The sequence below is a fragment of the Ceratotherium simum genome, chromosome 7 (genome assembly GCF_057802395.1).
Source record: "Ceratotherium simum simum isolate JZ-2026a chromosome 7, ASM5780239v1, whole genome shotgun sequence".
Classification (NCBI taxonomy): domain Eukaryota; kingdom Metazoa; phylum Chordata; class Mammalia; order Perissodactyla; family Rhinocerotidae; genus Ceratotherium; species Ceratotherium simum.
The window spans coordinates 10,399,979-10,412,305 of record NC_141906.1 but is presented as its reverse complement, the minus strand read 5'-3'; the positions used below and the strand labels follow the sequence as shown (position 1 = coordinate 10,412,305).

General features: G+C 39.3%; 1 protein-coding gene across 2 annotated transcripts in view; it reads left to right on the top strand.

Annotated features, from left to right (window-relative positions):
• PRMT3 (protein arginine methyltransferase 3) overlaps positions 1 to 10,386 on the top strand; it is a 135,503-nt gene extending 125,117 nt beyond the window's left edge. Inside the window, exon 16 of one of the 2 annotated variants that reach the window (XM_087433089.1) lies at positions 4,852 to 10,386. Coding sequence is in view for 1 of the 2 variants with exons in the window: in XM_014783543.2 (XP_014639029.2) it covers positions 4,852 to 4,961 (110 nt within the window). In the remaining variant the exon portion in view is untranslated. The remainder of the gene's footprint in view (positions 1 to 4,851) is intronic. The other variant, XM_014783543.2, reaches the window with a different exon arrangement.
• The last annotated feature ends 1,941 nt before the right edge of the window (positions 10,387 to 12,327 follow it).

The following is a 12,327-nucleotide window of genomic DNA, read 5'->3' as shown; positions in this document are numbered from 1 at the left end:
GATGCTTTAGAGATTTTTCTCTTTATCACTGGTTTTCAGGAGGTCAGGTAAGATGTGCCTTGATGTGTTGTTTTTGTTGTTGTAACTTATTTTTCTTCTGCTTCTAGGCCTCATTTTGCTGCTTTTTTATTTATTTATTTATTTTGTGTGTGTGTGAGGAAGATCAGCCCTGAGCTAACATCTGTGCTAATCCTCCTCTTTTTGCTGAGGAAGACCAGCTCTGAGCTAACATCTATTGCCAGTCCTCCTCCTTTTTTTTTGTTCCCCCAAAGCCCCAGTAGATAGTTGTGTGTCACAGTTGCACATCCTTCTAGTTGCTGTTTGTGGGACACAGCCTCAACATGGCTGGAGAAGCGGTGCGTCAGTGCACGCCCGGGATCCGAACCCGGGCTGCCAGTAGCGGAGTGCACGCACTTAACCGCTAAGCCACGGGGCCGGCCCTGCTTTTTTAAATATCTAGAAATTTTTAATTGGATGTCAGACATTGTAAATGTTATGTTGATGAATGTTTGGATTTTGTTTACTTTCCTTTAAAAAGTGTTAAAGTTTCTTTTAGCATGCAATTAAGTTACTTAAAGATTACCTTGGTTTTTACAAAACATGTTTTAAAGCTTTGTTAGAGTAAACTTTACTGTTGGGATAGTTTAATGCTAACACATAATCTGTCTGGTGTCTCTAGTGAGTTACCCTGAGTGTTCAACAAGTTCCTTCTAGTCTGGCTGCTTGGAATTCAAACATCTCCCAGCCCTATGTGAGCTCTGGATGTTGTTCAGCTGATTGCTCCCTAGGAGTTGTTCTTTGCTCAGAATCATGGAATTTCACCCTATATGTGCACAGATTAGTATTTAGCTAAAGTCTCAAGAGGACTCAATGCAGATTTCTGGAACTCTTTCACTGAAAATAACACCTGAAATTAATTTTATCTCCTTTTTCCCCCCTGATACTACATCTGTATTCTTAATTTCCATTTCATGTCATATTGCATTGGGTAGAATATTCAAGAATGATGTTAATGGGGCCAGCCCAGTGGCATAACGGTTAAGTGCTCGCACTCCATTTCGGCGGCCCGGGGTTCGTGGGTTCGGATCCAAGGCATACACCAATGCACTGCTTGTCAAGCCATGCTGTGGCGGCATCCCATATAAAGTAGAGGAAGATGGGCACAGATGTTAGCCCAGAGCCAATCTTCCTCAGCAAAAAAGAGGAGGATTGGCATCGGATGTTAGCTCAGGGCTAATCTTGCTCACAAAAAAAAAAAAAAAAAGAATGATGTTAAATAATATAGTGATAGTGGTATTTTTGCTGTGTTCTCACTTTAATCTAAATGCTGCTGTTTGCTTTTTATCATATTTGCTCTCAGATTTTGATATATACTCTCAATAAAGGAGTTGCTCTTTATTTCTATATTGAAAAGAAAGTTTTTCTATGAATAGATGAAGTTTACTAAAGGCCCATTTATCATTAGATAGTAATTTGAGCATGTGTATGCCCTACACTTCTGCAGTTTACATCCTAGAGAAACTGTCGTCTTAAGGACACAACACATATATGTAACAATAATCATAGCAGCATCATTTATAATAAACTGGAAACAATTTGACAGAAGAACAGATAAATGAATATGGGGCTATTAATACAGTTTAATACTACACAGCAGTGACCATGAATGAAGTATATAGCTACTTGCCTCAACAGAGATTAATCTCACAAGTGATGAATGAAATAATAAGCCATAGAAGAAAATAAGAAATACAAAATTTTTTAAGTTTTAAAGAATACAAATAAAAGCAATATATTGTTAAGGATACATCTCTATAAAGTGGAACTATTTTGAATAGGAAATGGTAACAAAATATCAGAATCTTGATTATCACTGGAGGTTAGAGGGGATGTGATTGGAGGGACATAGTAGGGGGCGTCAGTGGTTTTGGTAAGGTTCCAGCCCGATGTTGGGTCTGTGGAGGTGGTTTTATTATTTTTATATCTCAAGTATACATTATCTGTCTTTTCATACGTATGAACTACTTTATAGAAGCTACTAAATTAAGTAATTTACACTGACACACTGTTTATAAATGGGAAGGAACTAACAAGCCACGAAGTAGAATCGACAGTTGTTGACTTCAGTGTTGATAATTCAATAACAGTAATTTAAACCCAACAACCAAGTTGGTAATTATTCTCCTCTGTCATGTACTTATAAAACCAGCATCAGTTTATCATATAGCGGCTGCTCATTTCCAATTTCAGTATCAGTAAATGATAAATTCAGGATATGATTCTTGGTATAAAATAGCAGATTAAAAATTGATTAAAAAATAGAAGCAATATGGGCCGGCCTGTGGCTTAGAGGTTAAGTGCACGCGCTCCGTTACTGGCGGCCCAGGTTCGGATCCCAGGCGCGCACCAACGTGCCGCTTCTCTCACCGCGCTGGGGCTGCGTCCCACATACAGCAACTAGAAGGATGTGCAGCTGTGACATACAACTATCTACTGGGGCTTTGGGGGGAAAAAAATAAATTAAAAAAAAAAATCTTTAAAAAAAAATAGAAGCAATAAAATATTGCCTACATATTCAAAATTGGAAAGTCTCTTAGTTTTGTTGAAGATACTTATCACCTCTTCTCTAAGTTAATGCCTTAACAGAAAAGAAAACATATATGATAGTTTATTAAAGTTATTATGGAATAATACTTACATAAATTTTAATATTAATAAAACATTTTTATAAAGTGGCTAAATGTTTTTACAAAAAAATATAGGGTAGTAAAATTTTGGCTATTTCACGTCCATTATAGTACATTTAAAACTATAATAATCAATTTTTCAGATAGGGATAAGGAGGCGCTGGAATGTAGTTGAAGAACATGGGCTCTGGAATCAAACTGCCTCGCTTAAAATCCTGGTGCTTCCGCTAACTGGCAGTGTGCCTTAGGCAGATTACCACACCTTCCTGAACCTTGTTTCTCATCTGTAGAGTGAGGAAAATGTACTGAACCTCATAGAGATATTTTTGTAATCATTAAGTGAGATAAGTCATATAAAGGCCTTAGAACATGGCTAGCACAAAATAGTGTTAAATAAATATTAGCAATTATTATTATCTATTGATAGATACTTTCCATAAAGTTTGTGGAGCTACATCACTGGTGATCTTGTCAGCCCGTTGGTAAGCGTGGCACGTGAAGTACTTTTGTTTCATTTTCTTAATAATATATGGGAATATAAACACCGAAGCCAAATGTACACATTAACATACACACCTGCACATGAAATCATTGTTATATTAGGCTGAGTGGAATGTAACTTGGCCCACATAATTTTTTTTCCATTATTTTTTTTTCCATTATTCTAATTCCTTAATTTTGCATTAAACACTATAAGCCTTACGTTTTCTGCAGTATAGATAGAATGTATCAGTAATGGAATCTTTATATTCTGAAATAAATATAACTATTACATGGTTTTGTTAAATTTTACTTTGCTATTTCACTACCATATTGAAAAACATTCAGATTCATTATCCCTTAATGTGGGGCATTTGCAGGTTTTTAAAAATAAGATACTGATTCAGTACTTGGATAGTTTTATATAGATTCCTCCATCTTTTCATATGGAGTCTCACTGTGTCTATCCAGATTTCAAAGCTATAGCTGAAGCTATTTGGTGTGACCTTACTCTTAGTAAAGCAAGGAATGATGATCAATTACATCTTATCAGTATCTTTTGTTATTTTTAAATGGCTCTTGGTATATAAGTGAAAAAAACTTAAATGAGAAGTATCTGTAATCAGAAAAGTACATAGATATAATTCCACTTTGGAGTAAAATAAAATTTGTAGCATACAGGATAAGTTTTCAGGGAATCAGTTTTTGCCTTTAAACAAATATGTAATATTTTGTGTTTACTGTTTTACCTGTGTAAGTTCTGTTTTCCATTTACAGTGTTAGTACCTTAAAGGCCAACAGCCTTGTCATGTGCCTCTGTAAAATATAAATTTTTTTCCCAACTGTAATTTTCAGTTTCCCAAAATGCCATTTCCTGAAGGCTCTCTCTGCATGTTCTCTCTCTCTCTTAAATGCCATTCCATGTACACTCCTTAAGTTAACCATGACTTTAGTCCTCAGATAATTCATTCATTAATTCTTGTGAAACATTGCCTTTTACTGCCTTCCAACCATCTCCAGTCCTCACCTCCAGCACAGTTTAGACACACACCTGTTGTGTAATTGTTGATGTAGCTATTTCTCTTCACCCTTCACCGTGAACTCTTTGAGGCAGGAACCATGTCTTGTTTTTTCTCTATGCCCAGGACTCTCCACAGGGCCTCATGCTCAGGCGTGCAGTAAAATGACTCTCCCAAGCAAGTAGTTTTGCTCACTTTTTCACAAGGAATTGACACCTGCAGTGTGTAAGTTAGGTCTGCTTTGTTCAAAAATTCAACATAAAATTACCTTAGAAAATTAAATCTCTTAATTTAAAGAATAATTAAAAAGTTAAGGGGCCGGCCCAGTGGCGTAGTGGTTAAGTTCATGCATGGGTTCAGATCCTGGGTGCAGACCTATACACCGCTCGTTAAGCCATGCTGTGGTGGCGTCCCATATACAAAATAGAGGAAGATTGGCACAGATGTTATCTCAGGGATCATCTTCCTCAAGCAAAAAGAGGAAGATTGGCAATAGATGTTCGCTCAGGGCCAATCTTCCTCACCAAAAAAAAAAAAAAAAAAGTTGTTAAAAAAATTAGTGAAACATCTTACAACAAAAAAAAAGTACTAGGTATACATTATTACTTTTCTGCTAGACTGTATTTTTTGAATTCTTAAACTTATTTTTTGCCTTTCTTCTATAGGTGAAACCTTGAAAGGAAAAATCACAGTCCACAAGAATAAGAAAGATCCGCGTTCTCTCATTGTGACCCTCACATTGAACAATTCAGTTCAGACTTACAGTCTCCAGTGAAGAGGCCACAACAGCACACTAACTTGCTGTTTGTATTGTGGGGGTGGGATGGGTAGGAGGTGCAGAGAGGGGTTTTATGTGAGCACATGGATGATGGGTCCTTTCCTAATGAGTCCCCTCAGTATGGAGAAGCGTGGTAGGAATCTGATGTAATTCAGCTAAGGAAGAAGAGCCACTGGTCCTAGTGGTCCACCTGCATGATCACTTTCCCAGAAGTCTGGTCAGCAAGATAAAACCAAGTGTAACTCCTCCATTGAGTTTAGCTATATTGAAAATCATTTAAATTGGCCTAAATTTGGAGCAGAGGTAGTCTTCTGTTGTTTTTAATAAGTTTCTTACTATAAATTTTAAACACTGGTAATTGATTAGTTATTTGGATGCCGTTTTATTATGCTAGTAACTGTATACAAGGTGTTACGTCTTATTGCAGGTTTCCTCTCTGAGGGAGAGGACTTGTTTGTATTATTTGCTGGAATATCAGGATGTAATAGATGAAAGAGCAAGTGTAAGGGACTGAAGTATGGAAAGGAGAGCATCCCACAAATCGTCTTTGAAGACAGCTTGGTTGATTATCCTGTAGTTCTGTACCTTTCATTTTATAGCTTCTTCCCTCTTTGCAAATATTCTTTAGACATATAATTTTCTAGTATTGCCCAGGAAATCTAATTTTAATACCTTTTATCCTAGGTTTCATAAAAGTTTTTAAAGATTGGGATAAATATGTACTTATTTACTAATGTAATACCTTTTTCAAACTAGATTTATGTGCAGAGTTAAACTTGTAACTGTTAATATATCATTCTGTACAATTGTGTCAATTACAATTATTGATTCGGTTTGAAATGCAGAATAGAAAAACATTCAATAAAATGTATATAACCATTAGCATTATAAAATGATATTCCAACATATTAAAGCCTTTTATAAAATCAGAAACATTTAAAACAAGTCTTAAGAAAAGAATCATTTTTAAGAAAACAGGGATTTTAAGGAGCGCTGAGTCACGTGCTTCTTTTCGGTTCAACAGCTGGTTCTCTCTCACAGCATGACCCACACAAGGAGCACACACAGTGTTGAGAGGCCCGAGCTCTGGAGTCAGTGCCTGGGTCCAGGCTCGGCTCCAGCTCTTCCTTGCTGTGTGACCTTAGTACCCCTTAACCTCTCTCCCCCTCCGTGAATTTGCCAGTTCACGAGTTAATGCTTTTCAGCCACTTAAATCAGTGCCTGGCACAGAGAAAACACTCCCTCAGTGCTAGGGGATGGTATCGTCGTCATCATACAGTCAGGGCCCCTTGCAGAGAGAATATGGCATCTACTTAGATCAGTCTGGGAATCGTCAGCCTCACCAAATACCACCCTAGTACAGGAACGGTGGGAAGATTACAGTGGACGTTAATGTTTAATATAGCAAAATCCGTATCAAAAAGAAATTGTCTTTTGGTCTTTATTAGAGAACTGGACTTCTAGCAATGGGAGAATTAACCCCTTCAAATGATGGTATTTCAGGCCAAGTCTGTAAGCATGACTTCTGTTCTCACTGGGTTAAGCCAGCCCGCTTGCTTTCACCATGTGTTTGAATTCAGACCATTATAGGAAGTGTGCAGTGCTGATAGTACAGCTCAAAGTCCCTTCAGTTTGGTCTGGGATGGCTTCATGTACAAGTCTGAGTAGGGTGGGTGATAAAACAAAAATAAGGGAACCCATAAGAAGATATAATGGGTTTTTAAAGTAACCAAAAACCATCTCGTTTTTTGTTTTTCTTTCCTGTAATGCATAACAAATATTTTCTACTGTTTTAAAAGGTATTTCTCAAAAATGATTTCTCTTCAAAACTCCTGTTTGATTTTCATGGGATTTTCACCCAGTGGCCCTTTTTATTTTCTTCTCCCGATTATAGCTAGCCCAGCCATAGTTGGTGGATCTCTGTTCTTTTCAGTTAGCCTTCCCAGGCTGAAACATTCTAATTTGTGTACCTAAATACTAATTGGTGTATCTAAATTCTCTCATATGAGAATATGAGAGTCCAAATGTTAGCTTTGCAATTGGAATTTCAGCCATTAAACTGCTGTGAAAAATAAGTTCTTCCGAGCCCTTGACAATGATAAATACATTGTCCTCTCGTGCTGTGCAGATGGGCGTTTATGGATAGCAGATTACTCTGTCCCAAGGATTTTGTTTTATTTCCATTAAGAAAATACATTTCTCTCTTGTTTTACTTTGTGAAAACTAACAGTATATTGTCGTGTGTGGGGTTCATCCGAGTATAATAGTCATCTCTGTTCAGTAGAGCAGTATTTTCTGAACAGAGCGTTTTGGAAGGAGTGTTCCAAGGAAACAGAACTGGAGGGTGTACAGCATTGCACAGAGTGGTCCAATAAGTAGCCCCAATTGCTGGGAACACACTTTCAATACATCAGGGAGCTTTCATTTAACTTTGAAGTCATCCCCTTTTGAGGGGGAGGGCTATTCTGTCCCACAGAGTTATTTGCTTTCTTATCACTTAATTTAGAGTAACCACTGTGGTCCACCTGTGTCTGTCGGCATTCTGCCTCTCTCTCTTCTTAAAATGGAATGTCGGAAATGTGTGAAGTTACCAACTGGACATCAGTCCACGTTAGTCTCACCAGTCATGCTGTCGAGTGGGGGAAGTATGTAACAGTACTGCTAAGAACATTCAATAGGAGAAATTAAAACAGGATGATAGGCTGTTTAGCTCCTGCTGGCCGTGCCAGAAATGGTCATTTAAGCTGCTGGGCTGTAATATATCCCCAAAACGTCCGCGTATTCAGATTCCTCTGTGTAGCAGAATATCTCAAAAGTGTCTATCAAGTGTGCAGGACTGTGGTGAATCTGTGGTGAAAGGCAAGGTCTGGGAGATGGCTGAGGTCAAGCATTGTCTACTGCGGCTGGCAAACTGCAGCCTGGGGCCAAATCCACCCCACTGCCCGTTTTGGTAAATACAATTTTATTGGAGCAGAGATAGCTAATACTGCAGGTAGAGGCGTTCCTCATACAACTCATTAATGGCCATGGCAGAGAAGATACACGCAATAGAACACAGATTACAAGGACTATGGTTTTTTTTAAAATGTGAAGCTAAGCAACTGGGGGAGGGACTCCGTTTGTGAAGACTTAGAGGATTGACCAAGACTTACCCTAAATTTTTTTTTAAACACACTATTTACATTCTTGAGACAGGTGTCTGGAATTCTAAGGTTTAGTGCCCTGTGTAAAGGGAATCAGTAAACTGAAACTTTGTAGTTGATTATCAACTTTATTTAGAAAGTTTTCATAAGACCAGAGAAATGTGCAAACAGAGCTTTTCAAAGTGAGAGAGGGTTGAAGCCCGTGCACAAGCTACAAACTAACTCAGCTAACGAAGGACTTCCGAGCCTGTAAGAAAGGATTTGCATGAACCTTATTAACCTCTGGGTTTTTAAGAGAGCTCTGGACCTGAAGCTAACTCGAACATTAGGAAAGAAAGTTGGGGAAACCGCTTTGTGCTAGCACTTTTCCACATGCCTTGAGGCCCCTCAGTGCCCGCCTTGCTTGGTTCTCACCTGGAGTGCTCCTCTTGTGCTGATGCCCTGGGCACCGTGGGAAGGTGTGGAAAGTCCCTGCTCAGCTATCAAATGAGGCCATGTTGCCTTGGGGGCTCATGTATTTTTAATGATTTTGTGTCTGTTTTCTTGCTATAAAGGTAAACTTTTCCAAGCAGAATGATGAATAAGCAAAGGACTTTTAAAGTGTCTTAGTAATTCACTTGTCATTTCAATAAAGTTTTGGAAGGGGAAAAAAAAAGCCTGCAAAAGAGGTGGTTTTCATATATTGCCTCCACATCTTGGCTAGCAGTTAGCATTCATTTAGCTGTAGAGTGTAGCTAAATAGATACAGAAATGGCCTATCACTGAGTTAGTTGTAATTATTTAAAATGAAAATAATCAACATTAGTCTAACAAATGGAGACTGAAATTAAGTAAATTATATTCACTTCATAGAATATTATGCACTCAATAAAAATAATTATCAAGTCCTCATGGCAACATAGAAAAGCTCTTATGATAAAAAAGCAAAATAACTTGTGATACACTAATTACAAGATAAAGCCTGCATATGCTAAAATATTGAAAGAGGAAACAAAATAATTTGTTAGGGTGATTGGATTGTGCGTGGCTTTGTCTTCTAATAGATACACTTTCTGTAATGTTATATAACTTCAATAAGTTTTTAAAATATGTTCTTAAAAATAAATTTGAGTAGCTGAAATACTTCTGCAGAGCGCTGATACTAGAAGTGAACCCATCAGGGCACTCCACTTAGGTGGAATATGGAAGCCCAAGAACTCTGCACAATTCTGGCGGGACCCTACCCTCCCTCTCTGCCATCATTCCCAACCTTGAAACTACTGCTGTGGGACCATGAGGACTAATATCATTATGCCCTTTATTCCAACTCACGTCAGTCACAAGAAGCCCAGGCCTCCAGATTCATTCTGCATCCCTCATCTCTAATCTCTGTGCAATTCTGTGCATCCCCTCTTTTCTGTCCAAAATCCCTTGCTCTCCTGAGGACTTGGCTTCCCCTGTAGACCCCTTAAATGGTGCCTGTCCTCTCCCTCACCACTCATCCTCCTGGACTTGGATGTGAGGTCGGTGACTTCCTTGCTTTTGGTTGCCAGTTATAAACCATTCTCCCTAAAATCCTTCCTACCCCCCTCCCATCTTTAATCTCTTCTCATCAAGATTATAACACCAACCACCTTACCTGTGACTATCATCTCCCCACCTCCAGATCACTCTCCCTCATTCCTTGAAGATTTTAACTCCTAACTCACTGTCCCACGCGCTCCTGCTTAATCAATGAGTTCAGTATTTCATGTGGATGAGCCTTCTATACCGGACCTGTTGGCTCATTGACCTCATCCAATGATCTTGCCCTCTACCTTACCTCAGCCACTCCTGTGGTCATCCTCTAGAACTGGCCATAAACCAGAACTCAAACTCCTGCTTGTATCACACTAACTACCCATCTTTTCAGCTCACTGTCTTCAGTGTCCCACTTCCAGCAATCCTTCAACTCCGCCAAGACCAAAATCCATCGATTGATACCACATTTTCCCTGTCCCTCACCTCTTCGTGTTTACGCTTACTTCCTTGCCCCGCTTAAAATCCATAGTCCGTCATTATAACCATCGTCTTGCACTTTTCTGTACACTTGGCTAAATCGCAATCCTGATCCAAATCCAAGTCCATGACTGCACATGTGCAGCTCGGTGAGGCTGGAGGAGAACACTCAGTCATGCTGACTGGGTTGGTCTTAAATTCATGACCCCTGATCTCAAGTGTCCAGAAGTCATTCCTTATTTCCCTGGTCTGTTTGTCTCCCACTCTCCTCAATGGCTATTTTCTTTCTTCTCTCCTCCAACCTCCAGGACCTCCTCCCTCATTTTTTCAGATGAAGTTCTTGTTTCCTGTTTCACCAAGAAATAGAACCAGTCTGAGGAGAACTTTCACAGGTTTCCACACCGCCCCCCCCCCCCTTTATCTATGCCCATGTGCTGCCTTCCCTCCCAGTGAACTTCCACCACTTCCCGCCAAGGCCAGCCTCGCCCTGCCTGCTCACTCCCTCGGTTGCTCAAAGGTACTGCTTCAGCAGGACGACTCCCATATCTGCCTTGCTGCTCGCCACTTAACATACAAATAGGCTATTATTGCCCCTATTAAAAAATTTTTCAATTCCACTTCTCCCTCCTGCTGTTGCCACATTTTGCGTTTTTCCTTTAAGCTGGGACCACTCAGAGTTGTCTGTGTTCACTGTCTGTTTTCTCTCTTCTCATTGTTTTTTTTAAACAACTGTATTGAGGTATAATTTATATACAACAAAATGTTTACAGTATGATGAGTTAGGGCAAATGTATGCCTATAATCATCACTCCTTGTAATATTTAGAACATTTCCTTCACACTAGAAAGTTTTCTTGTGCTACTTTGCAGTTAACATTTCTCCCCACTTCCCTCCCCAGGCAAGCACTAATCTGATTTCTGTCAATATAAATTTGTTTGGCCTGTTTTAGAACTTCATATAAAGGGAATCGCATAGTATGTACCCTTTCATTTCCGCCTCCTTTCAGCACAGTGTTTTTGAGGTTCGTCCCTGTTGATGTGTGTCAGTAGTCCATTCCCTTTTATGACTGAATATTGTTCCATTTTACTCGTTTGTTTTTCCATTCCTGGGTTGTTTCCAGGTTGTAGCTGCTGTGAACACTTGTGTATACATCCTTCTTGAGCCCACTCTCACCAAGATGTTGCCTCTACCGCTCCATTGAAACTGCTCTTATCAAGGTCACCAGTGAACCACATGTTGCTAATTCCAGTGACCAATTCTCAACCCTCATTTTATTTGACCTACCAGCAGTATTCGATGCTGATGATCACTCTCCTTCTGGAAACATTCAGCTTGGCCTTCCCCACTCTCCCCCTTCAGTTGCCTTTGTTGGCTTTTCCTCACCTCTACACCTTTTACACATTAGCACCTTAGTCCTGGGATCTCTTTTCTGTCCATCCTACCTCCCTTGGTGTTTTCATCATTGTAAATTCCTAGATATTGACAACTCAATATGTATCTCTAGCCATCTGCCTTCCGCTGCAGTCTATATCCGGCTGCCTATGTGACACCTCTACTTAGATGTCTAATGGGCATCTCAAACTTAACATATTCAAAACTGAATTTCTGATCTTCTCCAAACCCTGTTCCTGCTATCTTCCTCCATCTCACTTCACAGAATTTCATCTTTTCAGTAGCTCAGGCCAGAAACCTTAAGGTCATCCTTGATCCCTTTTTCACTCCACATCCAAGCTGACCAGCAAATCTTATAGGATCTACCTTCAAAATATATCCAGAACCAAAATAGTTCTCACTACTTCCACTACTGCCACCCTGATCCAAACCACCGTCATCTTTCACCTCGATCACTTGGTTCTCAGAATGTGATCAGCAGACCCCTGGTCACTCCAAAAAAAATCTTGCAGGAAGTCCAGGAGATCAAAACTACTTTGCCGTAGTACTAAGACATTGTTTGCTTTTTTCACTGTATTGACATTTACACTGATGGTGCAAAAGCAATTGTGGGTAAAATTGCTGGTCCCTTAGCACAAATCAAGGCACCAAACCATACTAGTAGTCGCTGTATTCTTCACTCCCACATACTCTTTAAAATGTCCTGGATGAAGCTGTAAAAAAAACAGTAATTTCATTAAATCTGGACCCTTTATAGTACATGTCCTTTTAATATTCTGTATGATACTAATAAGGCACTTTTACTGCATGCTGAAATATAACATTTGTCTCCAGCAAGAGCACTTATACGA